Here is a 23,102-nt window from a genome sequence, read left to right on the forward strand (position 1 = left end):
GATTCTCTATAATAAATTTCCTTTTAGCTTCAATTTTATAATAGTATAGTATAATAATACTTCTGACTATATTTGACTGTGACTGGCCAGTCGAGAAAATATCTAAAAATTACATTTTATAATATAATTTATATATTATAACATAATTTTCATTAATATTGCATAATTTATATATTATGTGTATAAATTATATTTAGACTTACATAGAAAAAAAAGCAATAACAGAAATTGTGTGATTATCAGGCAATTAGACCTCATGACCATTAGCGACGGTCACTTCAAGAAAACAAATCTTTTAATAAATTGGTTTAAAAAAAAAAAAAACATTTTTGTAAATTTTTTATATATTTTAACTAAACTCTTTAGATTTGCAAAGGGCTAAGCTTTAGTATATTTTTCTTATTGATCTAATTTAAATTTAAATCTTAAATTGCCAAAAATAATTTTAATAATTCTCAGGTTTTTATTAGTTTGTTCTTAGTGTGTAAAAGCCGCAGCACTTATTCTATAAACTCTATCAGAATGCAAAGTGTTTTGCTGCCACACCTTGCTGGCCCAGGTGGGGTAGACTTCAGCCCCCTCTCTCGCATCCCCCTTCTCGCTAACTGACTGGCCCTTTGGCAATTCTAGAAGCTGCATAAAATGCGTTCACAGTTGGCGCTCGAGCTGCCTAAATGCAATTTCAATGAGCACAATTCCCCCAACCTAAGCTCTATATAAATATATAGAACATACATATATATATACGAATACGTACGTATACTCTGTATAAGTATATGTATATTGGCAACCGTGCGGCAGTAATAGCCAACGGAAGTAATTGAATTTTGTGCAAACGAGTTGAAGGACGATTTGCCGGCACAATCGCAGCGCTCAATTTATTTTGCAACATTGTTGTTGCTCGTGGTACGGTCGTTGTTGTTGTTGTTGCTGTTGGCTAAAGGATTTTAACGGTTAAGCAGCTAAGCGTACTACTACTTTGCTACTTTGATGTTAGCTAGCCAGTCCATGAGGTCCTTGGGCAGTGACTTATCAAACGCTCGTCAGCCATAAATCGCCAGCTGCCCAATTGTCACGCTCAGTCAAGGAGCTGCCCAAGCGCCGCTAATTGCATGGCAACAGCGGGCGAGAGAGCCAGGTAATCCTATACTGTCTATTGATGACACTATCCATATACACACAATGTCTACTCTACGGGCCTAAGTCGCTTTGTGTCCTTCTCCAAGCAGACGTCCAGCAACTACAACTCGCGCCCGTCCTTGCGCCAGCAGTTTGGTTTATTAATGGGCCTCGACATTCACCGGACTCATAAATCAAAGCCTATGAAATCAACAACAGACGGCTATAAGCTATATCAATGGGTAACGGTAATTGGTCGGTAATTATGTCTAGCTGTGGGTTTACCCACTCTGTCAATGAATTGTTATTTGAATATTTTTTGAGAGCTTTTTTCTTCTTGTTTTTTTATTAATTAAAGCTGAAACTGAGCTGAAATCATAAAAGAAATTGTACAAAAAAAATGTGTTAAATTAAAAAATAAAATCTGAAGTATGAAAACTACATTAGTCTACATTTTATTTATATTTTATGTTTTTTTAATATATAATAAATGTAATAAAAAATAATAAAAAAATAAAATTTAAATTCTAAAAGAGATCCTTGTCCTGGCGAATAATAGTAATAGTAATAAAATATAATTATTAGTGAAACAGCTTTTTAGATATATTTGTTGAGTATTTTCTAGCATTCTTTTATTTAAATATATTTCATATTTTTTCCAATATAAATTTCGTATTGAATCAGATATTCATATATCAAGACACGATTAATCATTTACCATTCACATAGCTTGACTATTGTTTTATGCATAAAAGAAGCTAAAAAGCAGAGAAGCCCTGTCTCAACCATACATCAGCTACAGTAAGAACAATTACAATAGACTTCAGAGACAGTGACACGTATCGAATAAATTGGCGTGAAATCAAGTGGAGGAAGCTCCTGATGCTGCAACACGAGTTTATTGCGTCTTTCGACTCGCACCAATGGCTCAAATTGTATCTCTGCATGGGTCTCTAACTGTTTCTATCTTTTCATAGATAGTTCTCTCGCACCATTCAGTCAACAATTACACCGGATTCTGCTTCTTTTTCACTTTTTACTGCACGCAAGGCGCGTCAACGTCCATTGAAATCCTATCTAATGGCAGCCGCGTGACACAATGTTTGGAAATGTTAGTCGAGGCAAAGCCCCGCGGCAACGGACCTAATCGGAACTCGTTTTAAAGTTTAGGTCATACTGTTGATACAACGATAATAAACGCACTCCTAATTACACACACTCTCATATAACGCATTAAATCACATTAAAGTTTTCGGATTAACGTAACACCCCGGGCTAATTTTTGAAATTAACTGAACTTGTGGCATGACGTCGTGTGTTCTGCTAAACAGAAACGACCAAGTTACTTATTAAAAATATTTAATATAACTTCTTATTTTAAAAATACCGTCGCTTAAAGAAAATATTTCTATTCCTGCAAAAGAATGCAATTCTAATGCAAATATTTATCTTGGACTTTTTTAATTATCTATAAAGAACTTATCCACATCTCAGATTTTAATTCATAGGCAAGGTTATGTTAGGTCTTATTTGATTTCAATTGGAAACTTCTTACCAAATGTACATCGTTTTCCTTAGCTTGTTTCAGTAAATACATTTATAATTTAATACTTATTTCCAGTTTCATAATTCTTTATCTCAACTACTCAAAAAATATGTTTCTTTATTTTTTTCCATTTATTACTAAACAATAAATTTAACTTTAATTTAAATAAATTTAAGTAAATTTAATATTTAAAAAACTAAACCTCACCTCAGAAATTCATCTGAAAAACAAATCGCTTTCCAACACTTAAAATTTACGTCTATTTTGGGAACACATGCGTGTGGCTTTTCCTTAGTTCCCGCTCGAGCCCAACCAAGCAGCACCCGGCCCCGGCCCCGCCCTTTCCCCACATTGCGCAACGTCCGTCGAGGGCTCGCGACTAACATGACCCTAACGGCCTAACGGTAACTGCACGCCATTTTGTATGCGGTCGCACGAGCTTTGAGCATGTTTAAACATGATTAATTCGTGTTGATAAACAGTTATTTTAATTAATCGCCAGGTGTCGCTCGCTGCAGGCCCGCTTTTCGCGTGATTTTGCTGCCACATTTTGAATAAATTCTTTGCTGTTTTTAGTTTATTTTTCTTTTGTTGTTGTTCCACACAGCTTAACAACATTTAAATTTAAATCAACTCTTCATTTCACGTGACATATATATATGTAAATATATATATATTTATATCATAACTAATTGCAATCACATTTGGTGGAGCTGCATAAATTTCAAATGTCGAATGCCATTTATCAAACAAAGAAACGCTGGACCAAGGACCAGCTACGACTACACACACTCACACACACAGACACAAACATAGGTAATCAAAAGCCAAGCGAACTTTATCTGAAATTAAAAATCGCCTTTTACATAAATTTTGTCAGCACTTTGCCAATATGCGAATATGTATGTATATAAGAGAATATATATACATATATATATATATGAATGTGTGCGTGTGTGTTGAGCTATGTCCTAGCCAATTGGACTGTAACTGAGCAAAAGTCAGTTGCAGTCAACAACGTAAAAATTTGACCATAATTAAAAGCTGGCTAACAACTTAGACCACGAAAATGTTAACATGCTGAAAAAACCTAAATAAAATACCTAAAACTAAATAAAAGCAGAGTTTTTGTTGTTAGCATTGTTGTAGTTGTTGTTGTTGTTGTATAGGTTACAACTTTTGTATCTTTTGTTGAAAACTTTTGTAAACCTGAACTTTTAAGCAGTATCTGTGCAAAGCTGAAATTCTATCTGTATTGGCTGTTATGCTTGCAGAATTTAATTGCATATCAAGCTTATATAATATTTATGAAAAAACGACAGCTTTGAGTAAACAATAAATATTTCAATTAAAATTTGCATTTACTGCCGGCTTAAATTCATTCAAAAATATTTATTTCTGGCAAGCCCCATCTATGATTCATACTTTCATATGCAATAAATACAAATTTCCATTTAGTTGAAGCTGAAATTCGACCAAAACATATGCGCCATCTATAGCTCACCAAATTTGCATATACTTTAAGGTACGAGCTGAATTTAGACCAAAATATATTTATGCTACATCTACCGCCATCTATGGCTAATGTTTGCAATGCTTCTGCTCTAGCGAAGACACAAACCAGTATTGCCAAACGCATTTGCAAGCAACAATCTATGCAGAACACGTTTTACAGCACTTGAAAAAGTGAAATACTTTTTAAAAGTAAACTGAGAAAAAAAGATTTTTAAATTATAATTAAATATACAATTCCTTTTCCTTTGCCCAGCCCAAGTCAACCAACAGTCAATCAATTTTCAGCTACATGATAAAACACATTCTTGTAATTTATTGTGCAAAAAGTTAAAAGTACTTAATTATACATTTCTACATGAAACAGAATAGATACTTATTAAAGCATAGCTAATTCCTTTTATCATATATAATCATATACATATATAAACATTCTTATATATTAATATCAAATGCTTCAAAGTAACAAATTTCAATTTGTATAAAAAAAAGGAGAGAAAACTCAATAAAAACTGTTTTTTCTTGTGCATATCAAAAGCTGCGCTGCATGAAGTTTGTAAAACTAAAGAGTCTAATACAATTATATATGGAAAATCCAAAAATACATATAATATATATATCTGAATAAATCTTTAGCAATCACATTACTGGCACTTGTTACGTTGAAGCAAATTTCCTTTCATTTTTCATTTTAGTTTTTCATAGTTTTTGTTTTTTTTTTTTTATGTTTTGTAAAGCATTTTCTTGGTTTACACACAGACGAAATTATTTACGTTATTTTCTTTTGCTTGTTTTTAGAGGGAGGGATGGGGCATCATCTACTTTGGGCCCAGATGCAGCTTGCCCAGCAGCTGGGTGGCCTGCTGTCCGGCGCTCTCCTGTGCGTGGCTGGACGCCTCCTGAATGTTCTTCTCGAGTCCTTCGCGCTTCTGGTCCACATACTGATTGGCCTCGTGCAGCTTTTGGTCTACAGCCTGGCTAGTCTGCTTCATGGCGCCATCGATAGCGTTCTCGGCCTGCTTCAGCTTCTGGTCGGCTACAGACTCGGCGGCCTTGACGCTCTTGTTGATGGCCTCGTTGGCTGCCTTTTTGGTCTGGTCCACTGCATTGGCAGCTGCCCGTTGGGAGGCCTCCGCCACATTGGCGGCTACCTGCTTGGAGTTCTGAACGGCGGCGTTGGCCTGATTGACGGTGTTGTCCACAGCCTGTTTTGTTTGATTGACGGCGCCGGCAGCGCGATTTACGCCTTGATCAAGCACCTGTCCAGCCTTCTGTGCCTCGGCGGCGGCCAAAGCGGCAGCATCCTTGGCTAGAAATTAAGTTTATAGAATCTTTAATATCTCGCACTATATTTGCGTGAATTACTGAATTACCTGTGCTTGTTGCCAGTTGCTCGGCCTCGTTCTTGGTCTGCTGCACGGACTGTCCGACCTTCTTGGCCTGCTCCTCGGCTAGTTTCTGTGCCTCGACTGCCTTATCGCTGGCCAACTTCTCAGCCTCATCCTTCTTCTTGCTGAACAAATTGGCGGTCTTGTCGCCAAAGCTCTTCAGAGAGGCTGTCGGAATAGAAACAAAGACTCTATTTTAAAAAATTCCAATTGAACTCAATCTCTTGCTTCGCACATTTGGGCTGTTGGCGGCTGGGATACATTTTGGCTAAGCTTTTAAATTCAACTAAATGATATGCCAGTTGCCGATCATAATTTATAGACTAACATATATTGCAATCAGTCGAGCTTTTGCTTATCGATGGAAATTGTGAAAACTGTGCCCAGACGCTGCTAATTGCCAAAACATAAACAAAAAATGCATGGACACGGCCTGGAATTTCATCGAGCATGAACTAATCAGATCGTAATTACATGCCATGCCTGATTCTCACTACGATTAGACAGTTGACACTCATCCAGCTGCTGCGCAATTCGTGGCGCCTAATTTGGAGGCGGCAACAACAATTTTGAAACGCATCAAATACTACGTGTGCGAAAATGAAACACGTAAGTTGATTAATACGTGGGTGCACGACTACTGAATACTCTGCACATGCACATAAACAAAACGAAACAATCTTAGACGTCTTATAGATAAGTGTGTAGTATGAGTAAATGAAAAATAATAAATAAATAAATGAAATACATGTAAATTTGCCTGACTGAGAGCCAAGTCTTATATCCCTAGCTCTTATGAATCCCGAGTTCCTTGAGGTTAGCATGCAAACTGTAGTCAAATTTGGCTTACGCCAAATATACTACAATAATATAGAAAAGATTTTAGATCGTTAGATCTAAATCGTTAGTTGCTGAGTTCACAGAGAATGACTATAGCTACAACTTTAGGTTGAGCTGCGTAGGACTTGTATAATCAATAGATGCTCTCATACCCAATTTCAAACAGTCTCTGAGTTCGATGAGGTCACGCAGCTAAACAGACTGAACAAGTTGACTAGCAAAGAGACTATACTAATCTAATGCTGACTAATATAAATATATGTATATACATTATAAATACTTAAGGAACGAAGTCTTCGCAGCTTGTAAACAACAACTTGTATGTGTACAGGGTATAGAAAAAAGCAAATTTTAATTATAATTGAATAGGAATTGAGCGCGTCGGAAGCAGTGTCCCAGCCCAGAGAATACGTTCAGCTGCTGCATTCCCATAAAGTGACGTGTGCGTTCACTCAAATAGAAACATTGTGCCATTAAAAGCTGCCGCAACGGCTATCCGCTTGAATCGCCAATTTTCGAGCTATGTAGAACTATTCTGAAAAGGCATGCCGAATGTAACTGTATGTGTTTGTGCATGTACAGTAAACAATGCGAAAATATTTGAATAATTTACAGTATGTGATGTCATAATGGCGATTCATGGTATTTTATTCCAATAGTTTTCAGCTCTTTCTTCTTTATTCACGCTTTCTTGCTGTGCGGCTGTGAAAGCAAAGTGTTTGCATACTAAAACTAAATGGTCTTTCAAATTCAGCAACAATATACAATATGCCATATACATAAAAGAAAACATACTGAATAATAATACTGAAACCGCTATAAAAACTTTTTTACTATTTACATTTTTTGTATATTTTTGGCCAAAAATTTTAATTAACATTTTGATGGGGCCACACGCCGATGGGTGCGAGAAAAACTGGAAAATTTGTGGAATTCTTTGCGAACGCAAAAAGTGATAATAGAACCAAGAAAGTGTGAACAAATGTTAAACAATTGGCCACAAGCACAAGCGGCATGGACAGAGTTGCCCTTGAGCTAGTATGTCAAAAGCTCTTTGCTATAAAACTTGGAGGGGCAGAGGGATTGAGCTTAGGTACGGAGGTTAAGCAGCAACAAATATAAACTCTTAATGCTTCATTCAAGTACATACTGATTATAGATATTTCAGTAAATGTATATATATACAAATATATATAGAACTACTGTGTAGAAATTTCTGAATTGAAATTCTTTAAATTGTTTAATCTAAAAAGCAAATTCTTATTTTTAAACTAAATTTAATATTATAATTCACTCATTGGAAACTGTTGTTAATTTTAAATATAATCTAAGAATAAATACAATTTAATATAGTCAAGTAAGAGGGAATTTTATATTTATTTACTTTATATTATAATAAAAATATTATAAAAAATTTAAAGTGTGTTTAAGTAAACTAAATAGCTCATCTATAACATTGAAATTAGAAAAAGAGCACAAAAAGTGAATATTCATGTATTAATAACTATACATAGAGAAAGTTCTAGCGAAAGAATTTGCTGTTTGGTAAACATCAAGAAACTAATCTATATTTGCATTTAAAAACAAAAGCCAATTTCACTCACAAATTAAAAAAATTTGTAAATAAACAAAACAAATTGCCTGTATTATAGCCGATAGCAAAACAAATTTGCATTTTGCATGCATTCGACTAAGAATAGAAAACTCAACAGCATGTGGCGAATGTCTAGCAAGAATAGCAGCACTAAGAAACACTAAGTCCCCATTAAGATACCACGCCACACGCTCATTTATCACAAAGAATCAACTGCTCTCTTAACATTTGCGTAATAGTACGACGCAGATTCCCAGTTATGCTGCCATGCTGTGGTCAATAATAAGAAAGAAAAACAAAAAAACCGGCTAGAATGTCATAACATGGCCATAAAGTAACACAATAAGCCACAGTTCAGAGCAAACGCCGAGAATCTCAGATGTTTTGTTTTTTGCTGCTTGCTTCTACTCGCATCGCAGTCTCAGATAATGCGCAAAAGCGCAAAGCAAAAAAAAAAAAATACAAAAAAAAAGAATTATAATAAATAAAACCTGTACCCAAGACCAACCGAACTCAAGCGCAACATACACATACAGATACAAAGACAACTACAGCTACTGTACGGACTCAGATACAGATACATTTGCATCTTTACTCATGTGTATGTGGATTTCGTCGCTCTATGACTAACTGCCAGTTGAGTTGAGAAACTTACGATCCACACCAGGTTTTCAGAGACCCCACATAAAAAAAAGCCGGTCAACACACGCACACACACGCAACTCAGCGCCTACAGCTGGGAATCGATGAACCGAACTTTAGATGCTGCTGCTGCTGCTGTTGCTGTTGCTGCTGGTGCTGGTGCTTCTCAGTTGTTGATGATGTCATAGAAATCGTAATCGCTCGGCACATGCCGGACTGAATAATGAATAATTCGCACGCCCAACAATTTGTGTGGCTTTAAGTTAACTCATTGTCGAAGGTCAATACCAGACACAGAAACAACAATAATTTGTCAGCTTGGCAACGGGCCTGGCTCATCATGTCCTGGCAAAGGACACAGCTGCGAATGTCGAATGACGCATGATGTCATATGCACCCAAAAGGTAAATCAATAAATGTTGTATGCACGACTCTGACCAAGGGCAAGGTTTTTCCTTAAATGTTATACACGAGCCTAGTCTATAAAATATTAAATACTTTTTAGAAATTAATGAATAGGACCTGGAGGTAGATGATACCAGGTGAATTAGGCATTATTTATTAGTATGAAATTGATATATAAATATTTGATGGTTTATAAGACAAAAATACTTATAAATATATATCAATTCATGACTCTGACAAAGAGCTAGGCTTGTGCTTAAAAACTTATTAATTTATATATAAAATTAAATGACGATTTTGGACAAATTTTATTCTAAATAATACTAGCTAACAATAATAGATTTTTTGTGAAATTCTAAACATGTCTAAAATCGTAAATAAATATATAATAAAAATATATAATTATTTTGAGTTAAAATGACGACTTTAATTATTTTCAGTTACATATTTTTGTTATTATTTGGATAATAAAATAAAATTAAAATGGATTTATTTTTACTTCAAGATATTTACAGTTCAGTTCTTTGAATCTATCCATTATCAACAAGTAATTGAGTAACTACAATTTTTCGTTGAGTGTAGCAGTCAACGGTACTCAGACAATGAAGAATTCAATTAAATGCATAACCCCAAGTTGACCCAGAGACATAGCAAGCGATTCCATTTTCGATGACAGCTCAGCGTCTGAAGTGCGAGTGTTTGTCGCGCTCTTCCGGAATACCCGACCAAGTGAACTCAACTAATTGAATTAGTTGATCATGAGGCATGGCAGTTGGAACGTTTGATAAGGGCATGGGCGCGATCATACATTAGAGAGCCGTGGCAAATGGATTGGCGATTGCACGCTAGGAGAGGATATAAGTACAGGAGCGAGCAGGGCCAGAGCACACAATGGTGCATTGATCAGGAGAGATGAAGCACATCATAGTTGTGATCGTTGCCGTGCTGAGTGTCCTGCACAAGGATCTCGTCGGTTCAGCAAACACCGGCTGTCCCCGACGCTATCTGCGACGCATCAATGGCAAGTGCTACTATTTCTCAGTAAAAAAGGTAAGCAAATCCTTTGGTCCATTGAACCAACCTCTCTACCTCTCTACCTCTACATATACATAAATATCTGCCTTCGTCTGCTTGTAGATGAACTGGTTTGGTGCCCTGAACAATTGCCTGCGCAAGGGCCTAACACTGGCCGATCTGAGCAATCCGCGAGATTTTTATGGTACCGTCGAATTTCTAAGCTCCAAAGGTAACACGGAAGACTTCTGGTTCGGTGCCAACGATCTGCAAACCGAGGGCCGTTTCCAGTACATCAGCAATGGTCGCTTAGTGCGCTACTTCAGCAATTATAGCATTGTGCAGCTGGCGGAGCATTCACAGTGCGATGATTGTCTCGAGGTGCGCATACGCAACAACATGACCGTTGTGGCCGATGACAACTGCCTGGAGAGGCAGTATTTTATCTGCTCGGAACGGTACTGTGACTTCGCCGAGGCCGTTAAGCAGCGTCATCACAGTCACGAGCATTTGCATCACTTCCATCACGATATCGGCGTGCCCAGCGACGAGGCCGAAGAGGAGGCACCTCAGGATGAACCAAATGGTAGCGATCAACAAGGGGACTCATCAGAGGAAGCAATGGATCCGAATTGTGAAAAGTGTACCACTCTGAACTCAATGTCGTCTGAATTTACGTCATTGTCGACGGCTTCAACACAGGAAGGACACGAAGCGCAAAATGATGAGACAACGACAGTACAAGCCCCAGCTGAAGGAGAGGCGCCAGCTGAAGGAGAGGCGCCAGCTGAGGGAGAACCACCAGCTGAGGGAGAGGCGCCAGCTGAGGGAGAGGCGCCAGCTGAAGGAGAGGCGCCAGCTGAGGGAGAGGCGCCAGCTGAGGGAGAGGCGCCAGCTGAAGGAGAGGCGCCAGCTGAGGGAGAGGCGCCAACTGAGGGAGAGGCGCCAGCTGAGGGAGAGGCGCCAGCTGAGGGAGGAGCGCCAGCTGAGGGGGAGGCGCCAGCCGAAGGGGAGGCGCCAGCCGAAGGGGAGGCGCCAGCCGAAGGGGAGGCGCCAGCTGAGGGAGAACCACCAGCTGAGGGAGAACCACCAGCCGAGGGAGAGGCGCCAGCTGAGGGAGAGGCGCCAGCTGAGGGAGAGGCGCCAGCTGAGGGAGAGGCGCCAGCTGAGGGAGAAGCGCCACCTGAGGGAGAAGCGCCACCTGAGGGAGAGGCGCCAGCTGAGGGAGAGGCGCCACCTGAGGAAGATGCCGCAGACAGCTAAGCCCGAAAGACCGCCAAAGGAAGACACGGTAACTGAACCAACTGATGCAGGATGCCACGGAATAAGGAATGTTTCATAAATTGAAAAATATTTTATGTACACTAAATAATAAATGAAACAAATACAATAAGCAAATCGTATTGAGGGTAGTAATCTATGGCACTTTACCGCGATTATAACTATGGGCTGGTCATAGCTAGTACTACTATCTGAAGGTCCTAGCACTCGGCCCAATACGGCTTGCCAAAGACCTACGAGCCTTACCTTAATGCTTGGCAAGGGAAATTGAAAAGTTATCTGAGATATCGATTGGATGTCAGTCTGAATAGTTTCGAAATGGAATAAATCTATATTTTTATTAACGCTATGCACGACTTATATGCATTATCAATGTCATTGCATGTACAAACTGTAACTACACAGTTTTATCTTGAAGTTGCACAGGTTTTACAGAACCTGAACTTAATTGCGTATCCCCAAAGATGAATTGTTAGTTGTATATAATGGCCAGCAATACTCGATAGATCATTTTGTTACAGCTCCGCTAGGTTGCTTCAGTTCACTGCAATTAGCTAAGGTTAGATCTAAGAAACTTGAACAATTTGCATTATTGTATTTGCATTTGTATTATATATTTTGATCTTAACAGTCTCAAGAATCATTCTATACGCTTCACTGTAGAGTCCGGCTAAAGAGAAATAACTAGAGAAATATACAGCCCAGAATAGACTTATTCTTAAAATATTTCTGAAGCAACGGCAGTCACTGATCGAACTATATAGATCAGAAAAATCAATATTAGCGCAATCCTTTGGGTCATTGTTAGAATTTTCGAAGTTAAAAAAATGAAAAGGAGTTGCTTTTCCACTAAGTCATGAAGCCGTAACGATGCTTGGCCATGCTGACCACATCTAACTTTAATTAATTGATTTGCTCAACATTGAAGCAATAAAAATGATATTAAGATAGCATAATGGGCGTAGATAATGCAGCTGTCACGCCCACAAGACGGTTATATATAGAAGGAACAGCCCAAATGGGCACAGTTTGTGGCGAAAGGTGCCTGCAGCCATGAGGTTACTGCAAATTGTGATATTGACCCTAATCATAGTGTATCCAGATGATGTCCTATCTTCACGAGGCGCAAGGCAGAAGCCGAACAAGAAGCCAGATAATGGTCCTTGTGGCAAACGTTATTTGCGTCAAATTAATGGTAAATGCTATTACTTTGCCGGAAAAAAGGTTTGTACACAAAGCCACGTTATGGAGGCGATAGATGTTATATAGTAAAATCCGTTGTAGATGAACTGGTTTGGTGCGCAGAACAATTGCCTACGCAAGAGCCTCAATTTAGCTGATCTGGCCACAGAGGAGGATTTCAATGCGATTATTAAGTTCCTACGCTCGCGTGGCAACATGGAGGACTATTGGTTCGGTGGCAATGATCTGCAGGTGGAGGGTCGCTTCACCTACATTAGCACGGGTCGTCAGGTTCGGTATTTGGGTGGCACGGAGACCATTGAGCCGACGCATCGTGCAAACTTGGATGACTGCTTGGAGGTTAGGCTGCGGGCCAATGGCACCACGGTCACCGACGACAATTGCTTGGAGGAGCAGTATTTTGTATGTCAGGAGAACGAGCTGAAGTGTGCTCAGCCTGTGGAAGAGGTAGTCGGCAGTCAGCATCATAGTCACGAGCATTTGCATCATTTCCATCACGATGCGGAAAAGCAGGAAAATACTGGGAATGCGACCGTTACAGAAAGTTTGGAAAGCGACTCGCGGCCGACTGATAATTCGGATTCAGAGGAAGCGACATCGGAAGAAAGCTATGAGGAAACACATCGACCAGGGCAGAGTGAAGAAGAGCCAACAGAAGCGGCACAGTCAGATGAAGCCACGAACACATCGGAGGAAACTCCTGAAGTGGAGAATGAAACTACGGGAGGGAAGGATGAATCTACGGAAGAATCGGTTGAAGTTACACACGAGGTAACTGAAACTACGCATGCGGCGGCTGAAGCGGATTCCCCGACTGAGGCGGGTCAACCGGCTGAAGCGGATTCCCCGACTGAGGCGGGTCAACCGGGTGAAGCGGATTCCCCGACTGAGGCGAGTCAAACGGGTGAAGCGGGCGCCCCGACTGAGGCGGGTCAAACGGGTGAAGCGGGTGCCCCGACTGAGGCGGGTCAAACGGGTGAAGCGGGTGCCCCGACTGAGGCGGGTCAAACGGGTGAAGCGGATGCCCCGACTCCGGCTGAAACAAGTGCACCGGGTGAAGAGGGTCAAGCGGAAGAAGCGCCTGCAACAGAAGCTCCAACTGAAGCTCCTCCGCCCCCAGAAGATGAAAATGCAGGAGATGCTCCGGTAGAAGGCCGTGCTCCCAAAGCAGTGCCAGCGGCGATCGATGTAAAGAACACAAAATCTGTTGGTGTGAAGGAGGCATCCCAAAAATTACTGGACAATAATGCCAGTGAATCACCCACTGGAATCGATATATCGACAGCAACTGTACTCACCGCGGCACCAGCTCTTCAAATAACCCCAAATCCAAATGAGTTTGTTTAAATGCGATTTTCCCTGCAGCAAATAAAATGCCAAACATTTCGCTTGGCCTCTATATAAATAAGTCAATTTTATAATGTGAACTTACTACGGGATTGCACGGACTGGGGAAGAGGGTGTGGCTATCGTAAAGGAGTGGAGAAGTGTTGGTGCTAGTGGTGGCATTGGTATTTGGGCATACGGAATCAGTCTGTCTACAGAGCTACTGATAATGTGAAGGCATGCTATTTAAAGAATTTCAATACAAAACTCCTTAAGTTTAAAAAATGATTTGAAATTTAATTTGAAATCGAAAACGAAAAAGTAATATAAATAAATATAAAATCCACTCTGATTTCGTCTATATTTTGTAAATAATTTTATTTCAAGCATCTTTTCTATATTTTGAGTGTACAAATTATAATGTTGCAATAATGAACAAATGGATTTTACTTACATTTTGAAGCATCTGTTTGCATTAAGTGGAAACAGAGAATTATAATCAAAAGTATATTTCAACATAGTCCAAAAATTACTACGAAATATTTTTTAAATTAATTTTTTTTGCTTCAGTCTCGAACAGAAGCCAAGAGTAGGAAAACCGAAAAAAACTTTGAGGGAAGAAATTTCAGTTAACGGAAATAAAGTCATTTATTTTTAATTCTTCTATGTGTATGTGTGTCTGTGTGTATATACACACACTCTAACATACATCAAAGAGGGACACTAATTTTTCCCAAATTTTAACAACAAAAATTTTGCAGAAATATTTATAATTTCTGGGAGCAACACGCAATATGACATAAAAAGTTAATATATATATTTTTATATGTATAGATTTTATACACACATACATATACTTAGGCACACACGCTACTATAACTATATATATATTTATATATATATCACTATATATAAATGGCATCATTTTGGGTGTGGGTGGTGCCAGCGAGAAGAACAATTTATGGTACTGAGACATCCATACATAAGTATATTTATATATATAAGTATGTATATATATATATATATATATATATATATATATTTATATATATAGTGGCGAATACTGCGCCATAATTGGCTCACGCTGACGTATCGTCATTATCATCATCGTCGTGATCATCGTCAAGCTCTAAAAGTAAACGTAACTGTGGCAGACAATTAATTGTATCTACGCGCTACTACTCCTTTTTTCATGTTGGCTGTGGCGATGATGTAATTCTATTACAATCCTGCAATGCGGTCATAGGTTGTACGAGCCCTTACAGCAAGGTCTCACAGTACATTACTATTTTGATGTTGTTATTTTGTTTCTATTATATATTTTTGTTCGATTTTGTTGTTGCTCGAGATGTCATGCCACATACCACATACCACAAACCACATTCCACAGTCTGCATATTTAATTGAACATGCCTCGTTATTTTCTAATTCGAAAACTTTCACAAACAGCTTAAACTGAGTTTTGTCTTTATATATTTTATTTTCATTTTTGATTTCTTTTCTATTTTTGATTTTTACCTGTAAATGAGCTGAACATGTTGAAAGTTTTGCGTAGTTTTTGGTATTAAACAGAATTGAACTGATTTGAATTTCAATTTCAACTTATAAATTCGCTCTGGGTGGATTTTTTAGTCTGTTTTGTACGTTGCGCGTTTATTTTTAAAACGTTCCGAATGCGTCGACGGCACAAATACGAATAAAGTCCAAGCGAAAGTATCTTATTGGAATTGTTGCCACTGCCACTGTTTTCATTGTTGAGTTGTTGTTTTTGGCTACTGCTTCTGAGTTGTGGAACGTATTTGCTGATTGTGGACTATAGCATTGACTGCAATCGCTGCCAGATGTGCATATGTTGTTGATGTTAGCTTTATGCGCACTTGCGATGTAGTGCTGCCAGATGTGTATCGACAGCTTGCTAAAAAATGCATTGAATGTTGTAAATCAATATTATTTACTTTGCTTATTAAGTTAATTTAATTTTAATATAAAACATCAAAATATCTTCCAATTCTGCGTTACTAACGATGTAGCCGTTAAGGTTGAAATTATTAAATTCTTTGGCGTTGCCAGACCAACAGAATTAACAGACTTAAAAGCTTTTGTCTAAACACTATTTCAAATCCAATTAAACTGAGTGGGAATGAAAAGGAAATTATACGAAAAAGTATATATAAATATAGAATTAAATATATTTTTTATATTTTTTTATTATTTATTTAAACTTCACTACCAGTCATTTACCAGCTTACAATATTATAATAAATTCAAAGACAGTTTCTGCCAATGACAATAGTCAAAGCCATAATCACATCTTTACACTACAACACAGATTCTTATTAAATACATTACATGGATAATTGAAATTCCATCATTTACCTTAAAATAACTTTTTTAAGGCGTGTGCTCCGAGAGTCCAGCTGAAAGAGCTAATTAGTGGGAATCGAAACGAAATATAGTCGTATCAGTATCAGTTGAGTAAGAAAACGTTTTCTACTGAAATTGATTTCCAGCCATGCAAATGGCATAACGAATGCAAGATTTGTGCGAATTGGACATAGTTTATATAATGAATTTTTTCTTCTTTTCAGGGTTTTACAAAGCAAAACCATATCAGCTAGGTTCAATATTTTGAAGAGCATTCATCATGAAGCTAAAACTGTTGGCATTGATATGTTGCATAGAGTACCTAAGTGGGATGGCAAACGCCAAGTGTTTCTATATAAGCACAACTAAGGTAATAGCTCTGAGGCACTCAAATATGATAATAAATATTTTAATTTTATGCTGTGCAGGAAACTTGGTTTACCGCTGTGGAGAAATGTAAGGAACTCAAACTTTGTTTGGGGGATTTACAATCGGCCAGCGAATTTCTCACGTTCACGCAGAAAATACCTGAAACAATGCGAGCGGACTATTGGTTCGGCACCAATCATCCCCATGGTCCTAAGTCTAGAAGCTTGACGACTTACAGCAAATTAATAATATATGCTCCAATACTGTCATTCATTAATGTGCGCCAGCAATGTGCGTTCATGTATCCCAATGTTTACCAACAATATAGCGTTTCAATGGCCAATTGTAGGGAAAAAAAACGTTTTATATGCTATAAAGATACCAATTGCGGGGTCTCTAATGGGATAACAGAAGACTTATCTGGACTTATACCATGCGTAATAAAACCCGAATTCCGGAAGGAACTGGACATAAATGCCAAATACTTTGACGATCTATAAAGAATAATGGCATAACTACTTGAAATTTATCCAATAAGGCAAATAAAAATATCTAACATAAGCACGGTCCCATTTGAGTACAAAGAATATCATTATTTCATTAAACTTCTCTGATTTTCCCCTTGCAATCACTTGCGGCAGGAAGAGCAGTTCATATAGGTCTTGATATATATTTATTATTAATTTTTATAAGCCCTAACTACTTAACACAATAATCTTTGCGCTGTTGTCGTATGACCGCATTCAATTTGAGGCACTGTTGTCGCAGTTGATCATTGTCGCCCTTTAGCACCTCGATGGTCTCTTCCTGTCGCTGTATTGTCTGATGTACTCTGTAAGGGAATACACATATATCTGGCATATATTTGAAGCACATTCTGTGCGCTTTACCGTTTCTGCAGCTGTTCCATTTCCTGTTTGTGGCGCTCGTTGAGCACGGCCAGTTCGCTCTGTATGTCCGCGTTAAGATTGTCCCGGAGCTTGTCCCGCTCGTTGATGAAGTCACCGCACATTTTTTTGCTATGGCTAAGCTCCAGCTGGAGCTGCTTTACCTCTGCCTGGCTATTGCGCACCTGGGCATCAGCTTCGGCCAACTTACCACGCGTCTCGGCATACTTTTCCCTCAGGGACTTTTCCACATTCTCAGCCAATAGCAAATCCTTCTCGTACTTCTCCTTGAGGCGCCTATAGATGAAGCATTAGGAGTTAACTTTATTAGCTATTTATTTTACCTACAGAATTTTTTGCTCGTGCTCCTCGCCGCTTTGCAGTGCATCCGCTTCCATGCGCACCACCAACTCGTCAAGCTGCCGATCTCGCTCGGCTCTATAGTGTTGCCTTATGGCATTCTCCTTCTCAGCCTGGGTCACCTTCGATTTGTTCTCGTATTCTGTTTTCCACAGCTCAAAGTCAGCTAGGTATTGCTGTTCGACGGTGTTGATGCGATTCTGATACTTCTCCTCCTGCTTGGCCATCTTTTCCTGCATTTCAAACTTGGCCTGCTCGAGGTCGTTGTCGTGCTCCCGCTGTGCCTCCTGCCGCTTAGCTAGGTAGTCACATTCCTTTTGCCGCAGCTCCGCTTGCAGACGTTCACGTTCTGCAGCAAAATCATCGGCGAGCTTTTGTCGCAACTCGGCCTGGGTTTTCTGGTCTTCCTCCAGCTGACGTTCAAGACGCTCTCGTATGGCTGTGCGTTCCTTCTCAATTATGCTCTCACGATCTTGGGCGCAACTTTCGCGTATCCCGTGCTCGATTTGTTCGTGCTTAAGGCGCGCCTCCTCCAATGCATCCAGCAATTGCATCTGATGCGAACGCTTCAACTCCGTCACCTCGCGCTGATGATCGCAATTCATTTTATTGATCTCCGCCTCCAGGCCTTTGACTGTGAGTTCCTGTTTAGGGCAAAATTTGGGAGAGGTAATAAGTTTTAATTCCAAATTAAATTTATTCTGTAATTAATTTACAAAAAGTCTTTATTCCTCTGAAAATCGGAAGCTCATCGATAGACACCTTCAACTAGTCAACCTGACCCACACCCACCTTAATTTTTTTGGTATTCTCTCGCACCCAACGCTCTCGTCGTATCTTTTCGCCCGCAAGCGTTGTCTCCTTGGTGCGAGCTAGTTCGGTTTCCAGTCGATGCTCCCAGGCTTGGTTCTGACTCTCCAGGCGACGTGTCAATGCAGCCACCTTCTCACAGAGCGAGCCCTTATCCTTGAGCAGCTGCTCAATGAAGCCCTGATGGCGCGTCACAACCTCCTCGTAGTGTTTCTTCTGGTCACGCATTTTCGTCGCACTGTTCGACTTCTCGGCACGCAGTGCCTTCTGCTTCTCGCCGCGCAGCTGAATGACATGCTCCTTGGAGAGATGAATGGCATTGGCCAGCTCGTTGGCACGCAAGCTGAGCGCAATAACACGTCTAGCCAGCTGATGATTGGGAATCATCAGCAGCTCCGAGAGTCTAGAAGGAAATTAAATTTCATCTTATCTTATGTTATCTGGAAGCATGCAGATCTATCACTCACTTGGGCACCTCATCGGTCACGTCGGGCTCGACGACAAACTCCACCTCGGAGCGATTGCTGTCCGGCATAGAGCGACGGGTTTCCATCAGCGTTTTGTCACAGCTGCTCTCCACATTATTCAAATATGCCAAAATGTCTCTTCGAATGATAAAAAGTTTATAAAATATAGGGTTCGGCTTGTGGCAAGAAAATTATAAATAAACCAATAAAAATAAATTATTAAAATAAAATTGTGAAAAAAATTAATTTAAAAAAAAACTCCTTAATTTAATGATTTAATTTCTATATTCTGACCCCTTAGCTCAGCAATCGCAAATGCAAGTTCCTTTAATTCTGTTTCATTAAAAATTAGTTTAATGCTTAACAAGTTTGTCTTGCTCAGTTTCTAACTCTTAAAATCGTGAAAGATATTCAAGACCTTATGACCTGAAATTATATAACTTTTTTTTCCACAATCTCATTAACACAGTCTAGTCCTTGTTTTAAAGACTTAAATATCAAATTTAATAAATTAGTTTGTCACTCACTTGTACTTGTCGCCACTTTCGGGCATCTTGTCCTCATTTTGGCTAACCGAATCCGCTGTGTCGGCCCTTGAGCTGGATAGCTTCAGGTTCAGCTCGCTGGGCAAACGTTCGGCAAAGTTGTCTGCAAAAAATATATATATAGAAATAAAAAAATCCTACAAAGTGTTGCTCAAGTATACCCCGTTTCTTATCCTCCTCAATCTCCTTGATAACCGACACAATCTCATCGTAGGTCGAGCCTCGGGAATCCTCGTTCGATTTGAGCGACAACTGCGAGACGCTCTCATTGTCATTGCCCTCGTCCAGCTCGTCCACGCCCTGTTTGTGCAACTCCTCGAACTGTGCCAGCGCCTGCTTCTGCTCATGGATGCTCATCCAGCTGTCCACCTTGTCCAGATTGTATTCGCTCAGCTTTCGCTCCTCTCGCAGACTGCCCACACTGACGGCTTTCTTCAGCTTGGCGGCGGAACCAATTGTTGAGCTTTTGGCAAACAATTTGGACTTGTTGTTTCTGCTGGTGAGCTCTGCACTGGCTGGCTTCACATTCTCCTTCTTTTTGCCCACAAATGGGGGAGTGGCAGCGATCTTCAGATAGTTGCTAATGACGGAATCGGAGCTGCTGTTGCCAAAATGTCTGCGATCCTCCTGGACAATGGGCAGAAAATTATTCTCAGCGCCAAAATTGCGTTGCACAGCCGAACGATTGGTGGTCCCACTGTCACTCTGGGTATGGTTTGTGTTGCTGTTGTTGTTGTTGTTGCTGCCATTGACTGGGCTAAGATTCTTCTCAGATAAATTGTTCTGCTTGTCCTTGGCCTGCGTTGCATACTTATCCAAATAGTTAGGCAGTTCCATGTTATTAAGTGGCTCTAGCGGCTTCACGCCTTTATCCAGAGCCACACCTACCACCTGCTTATACTCTCTGATGACATTCAGCTCCGGCGTCCCGGACTTGGGCAGGGCCATTGGAAGTGAAGGTGGCGGCAACTGCACTTTGGTCTCCGCATAGCGACAACTGGGCGCATCGCATGCGCATTTGATGTCAGCAGTAGCTTCATTGGTGCTGGCCGTGGAGGAGGAGCGCGTGCTGCAGGTGCAGTTCTCCGAAGGGCATTTGGGATACTCGTAGGTCTCAGCTAACACCTCGGCACTGCCGCTGCCCGCAGCTGGAGTGCCAAAGTGTACGGATTTCTTTTGTCCAGTGGCATCGCCCGGCTCCAATTTATTGGCATTCCCATTATAGGTAAAGTTGGGCAGTGTTAAAGGACCCGGTGCTGAGATGCTGATGCTGCTGCTGCTGGCGCGAATCTCCTGCTTGTCATTGTCGCAGTCACTAGAGTCCACATCATTGTGCTGGCCACTGTTCGGCTTGCTGAACGATACGCGACCCGGCAGATCCGGCTTAGCGCTCTTCTGCAATAGCGTCGCATTGCTCAGGCTCTGACTGCCGGGTGACCAATTGGAAGCATAGGATTTGGCTTTGTCCGTGCCAGGCATGCTGACCAGAAAACGTTCCAACTGCTCACCTTCGCTGCTGTGCGGAGACTTCTGTGAGAAATCCGACTGCTCGTCCGTTGAGTTGGAAGAGTTGCAGGTACTACGGCACAACCAGCTGCGCTTGATGGGCTCCTCCAACAGCGATTTGAGTAGATCAGTGGAAGACACTTGAGGCTGCCAAGTAGAAAGCAAACACTTAGAGAACGCAATAAATTGTTTATAAGCATAAAATTAAAAACTATTTATACATATACAAAAATATATCTTTATTAAATTAACTACAAATAATAAATATTTCTACAATGATATAAATACTTAAACAAGAATTGTTTCCATTCATTGCATCTAAAAAATTTTCTAAATATTTTTAGTAATTTTGAACTAGTAATAAAATTAGTAAAATAAAATTAATATTCCATGTCAAAAATTAATTTTCATAAAGAGCAAAAAACTTTTTATCAAGAGAAATGATATGCCCAAATAAATAATAAATAAGCGATAAATATGTATCATAAAAATACAAGAAATTTTATTTCCATTAGATTTTTTAACATTCTGTTTGGAAAGTCTAACAAAAAGTATTAAAATAATTTTCAGTGTTTTAATAAACTCTATGAAAATATTTGCTCTTGTTAATGCTTACCAAAATCTCATTAAAAAAATTTGTATACTTAAAAAAGAAATCACTTTAAACTTTATTATATGCTTTACGTTCAAACTTAAAGGACTTGATAAATTAATTTTATTTCAATTTTACGTAATTCTCGGTTTCAATACATTGCCATTTTATTTAATTTACGAGCAACTTTGTGTGACAGTTGGTACTCACATGCTTATTATGCCTTAGCTCCTTGTCACCAAAGTAAACGCTTAACTTGCGGCCAAACTTGGGATCCGCCGACTGTGGTCGTCCCAGGAAGGGCGAGGAGCGACTGCGTTGCTGTAGAAAGTTGGCCGAACGTGGACGAAAATGTTGAGTCGAGCTATGGAGTGTGGTCAGGGAGCGGCTATTGTACTTGGGCTTCGTTTTTTGTCTAGCGGCGAGGTTTATCTAGGAGGAGACAGTACGTGAAATGTTCAGAGCCCAACTCAGTGCGCCGACCTACCTGTGAGCCCCGAAGACATAAATCCATAATAGTATAGAAATTTCGCACTCGACGCACCTAAGACACTCGCTTTTCACTTTTCATTCAGATAGGGTTTCCTTTTCTCTTTGCTTGCTTCTTTGAGCCGAACTGACGGCTGCGGCACAGCCAACTGATTTTGTTTGAAAACTTGTTTGGCCCATGGTCGCTTTTGTTTTGGCCAAAATATATATATAAATTGAAGAAGAAAAAAACAGCCCCTGGCTAAAATATCGATTAAACGCTGTCGCCGGCCAGGACATGTGCCCAGCAGATGTTGGTCAGCAATGCAACCCCCGAAGCGAACCTGGACATGGTTACCATGGGTCACAAACGTCACGCTCGACATACGCCCAACCCAATGAAAAGTTAGACAATACAGGTGTTTTCCTTCTGGCAAGTGTGCAATGTTCGATACCTCCCTTACCTAGCCCTCAATCATATTCATTAAAGAAACTCATCATCTAAAGTAAATTTATAATTATCACAGCTGAAGGACAGCCCAGTTCTGCCCCACAAATGCCAAAGTTCAATTGCTTAAGCACAAATACTTTTAAGTTTTTTTCTATTCATTCACGACTTTTTCGATCGATTTTGAGCAAGTTTCCTCAATGTCAAGTGCGAATGATATACTTAGCAATGTCTGAGTGTATGATTAATTAATATCAAATATTGTTTTACATAATCCAATCAAATATATAATTAAAAAATTTTTGGTTTTATAAATATTTGAGTGTCATTTCTATTTCCAGCTCTAGCTCTATAATAATTAGAAAAATAATTTTATCAACTTTGTTTTAGAAAATATTTGACCCAAAATATTTGAG

The 23,102-nt window shown here is 39.6% G+C and overlaps 5 protein-coding genes across 6 annotated transcripts; 3 read left to right on the forward strand and 2 right to left on the reverse strand.

Moving 5' to 3' along the window:
- Positions 1-4,802: 4,802 nt before the first annotated feature.
- On the reverse strand, positions 4,803-15,553 carry LOC111592208 (late embryogenesis abundant protein ECP63). 2 transcript variants are annotated; one of them, XM_023304278.2, is made up of 3 exons: positions 15,389-15,553; positions 5,551-5,733; positions 4,803-5,486 (listed from the first exon to the last, which is right to left on the reverse strand). In XM_023304278.2, exons 1-3 carry the CDS (start codon positions 15,405-15,407, stop codon positions 4,996-4,998), a joined length of 693 nt encoding a protein of 230 aa, XP_023160046.1. In that variant the 5' UTR covers positions 15,408-15,553; the 3' UTR covers positions 4,803-4,995. The 2 variants fall into 2 exon arrangements, with proteins under 2 accessions (XP_023160046.1, XP_023160045.1); XM_023304277.2 differs by lacking the exon at positions 15,389-15,553 and adding an exon at positions 5,801-5,898 and having other exon boundaries at positions 4,805-5,486.
- On the forward strand, positions 9,922-11,372 carry LOC115483801 (skin secretory protein xP2). Its single transcript, XM_030226114.1, has 2 exons — positions 9,922-10,096; positions 10,184-11,372. Exons 1-2 carry the CDS (start codon positions 9,959-9,961, stop codon positions 11,321-11,323), a joined length of 1,278 nt encoding a protein of 425 aa, XP_030081974.1. The 5' UTR covers positions 9,922-9,958; the 3' UTR covers positions 11,324-11,372.
- On the forward strand, positions 12,356-13,957 carry LOC111592205 (neurofilament heavy polypeptide). Its single transcript, XM_023304272.2, has 2 exons — positions 12,356-12,565; positions 12,626-13,957. The coding sequence occupies exons 1-2, from the start codon at positions 12,395-12,397 to the stop codon at positions 13,889-13,891; spliced, it is 1,437 nt and encodes a 478-aa protein (XP_023160040.2). The 5' UTR covers positions 12,356-12,394; the 3' UTR covers positions 13,892-13,957.
- Positions 15,554-16,469: 916 nt separating the features above from the next.
- On the forward strand, positions 16,470-17,164 carry LOC111592209. Its single transcript, XM_023304279.2, has 2 exons — positions 16,470-16,604; positions 16,663-17,164. The coding sequence occupies exons 1-2, from the start codon at positions 16,515-16,517 to the stop codon at positions 17,101-17,103; spliced, it is 531 nt and encodes a 176-aa protein (XP_023160047.2). The 5' UTR covers positions 16,470-16,514; the 3' UTR covers positions 17,104-17,164.
- Positions 17,165-17,243: 79 nt separating this feature from the next.
- Positions 17,244-22,419, reverse strand: LOC111592204 (centrosomal protein of 131 kDa). The gene is made up of 9 exons (XM_023304271.2): positions 22,258-22,419; positions 21,981-22,202; positions 19,834-21,325; positions 19,655-19,775; positions 19,128-19,265; positions 18,643-19,063; positions 17,839-18,494; positions 17,494-17,787; positions 17,244-17,435 (listed from the first exon to the last, which is right to left on the reverse strand). Exons 1-9 carry the CDS (start codon positions 22,282-22,284, stop codon positions 17,303-17,305), a joined length of 3,504 nt encoding a protein of 1,167 aa, XP_023160039.2. The 5' UTR covers positions 22,285-22,419; the 3' UTR covers positions 17,244-17,302.
- Between the last annotated feature and the right edge of the window lie 683 nt (positions 22,420-23,102).

The sequence above is a fragment of the Drosophila hydei genome, unplaced genomic scaffold (genome assembly GCF_003285905.1).
Source record: "Drosophila hydei strain 15085-1641.00,03,60 unplaced genomic scaffold, DhydRS2 tig00000060-arrow-pilon, whole genome shotgun sequence".
NCBI classification, from domain to species: Eukaryota; Metazoa; Arthropoda; class Insecta; order Diptera; family Drosophilidae; genus Drosophila; species Drosophila hydei.

Bases quoted from the DNA above. Each gene is read 5' to 3' on its own strand.
- LOC111592208 (XM_023304277.2), bottom strand. From the start codon at position 5,828: ATGTATCCCAGCCGCCAACAGCCCAAAT. The intron at 5,734-5,800 runs GTGCGAAGCAAG...CTATTCCGACAG, and splicing joins CAGCCGCCAACAGCCCAAAT to CCTCTCTGAAGAGCTTTGGC. The intron at 5,487-5,550 runs GTAATTCAGTAA...CTTAATTTCTAG, and splicing joins GCAACTGGCAACAAGCACAG to CCAAGGATGCTGCCGCTTTG.
- LOC115483801 (XM_030226114.1), top strand. From the start codon at position 9,959: ATGAAGCACATCATAGTTGTGATCGTTGCCGTGCTGAGTGTCCTGCAC. The intron at 10,097-10,183 runs GTAAGCAAATCC...GTCTGCTTGTAG, and splicing joins ACTATTTCTCAGTAAAAAAG to ATGAACTGGTTTGGTGCCCT.
- LOC111592205 (XM_023304272.2), top strand. From the start codon at position 12,395: ATGAGGTTACTGCAAATTGTGATATTGACCCTAATCATAGTGTATCCA. The intron at 12,566-12,625 runs GTTTGTACACAA...AATCCGTTGTAG, and splicing joins ATTACTTTGCCGGAAAAAAG to ATGAACTGGTTTGGTGCGCA.
- LOC111592209 (XM_023304279.2), top strand. From the start codon at position 16,515: ATGAAGCTAAAACTGTTGGCATTGATATGTTGCATAGAGTACCTAAGT. The intron at 16,605-16,662 runs GTAATAGCTCTG...TATGCTGTGCAG, and splicing joins TCTATATAAGCACAACTAAG to GAAACTTGGTTTACCGCTGT.
- LOC111592204 (XM_023304271.2), bottom strand. From the start codon at position 22,284: ATGGATTTATGTCTTCGGGGCTCACAG. The intron at 19,776-19,833 runs GTATACTTGAGC...TATTTTTTGCAG, and splicing joins TGAGGAGGATAAGAAACGGG to ACAACTTTGCCGAACGTTTG. The intron at 19,266-19,654 runs GTGAGTGACAAA...TATCATTCGAAG, and splicing joins GAAAGTGGCGACAAGTACAA to AGACATTTTGGCATATTTGA.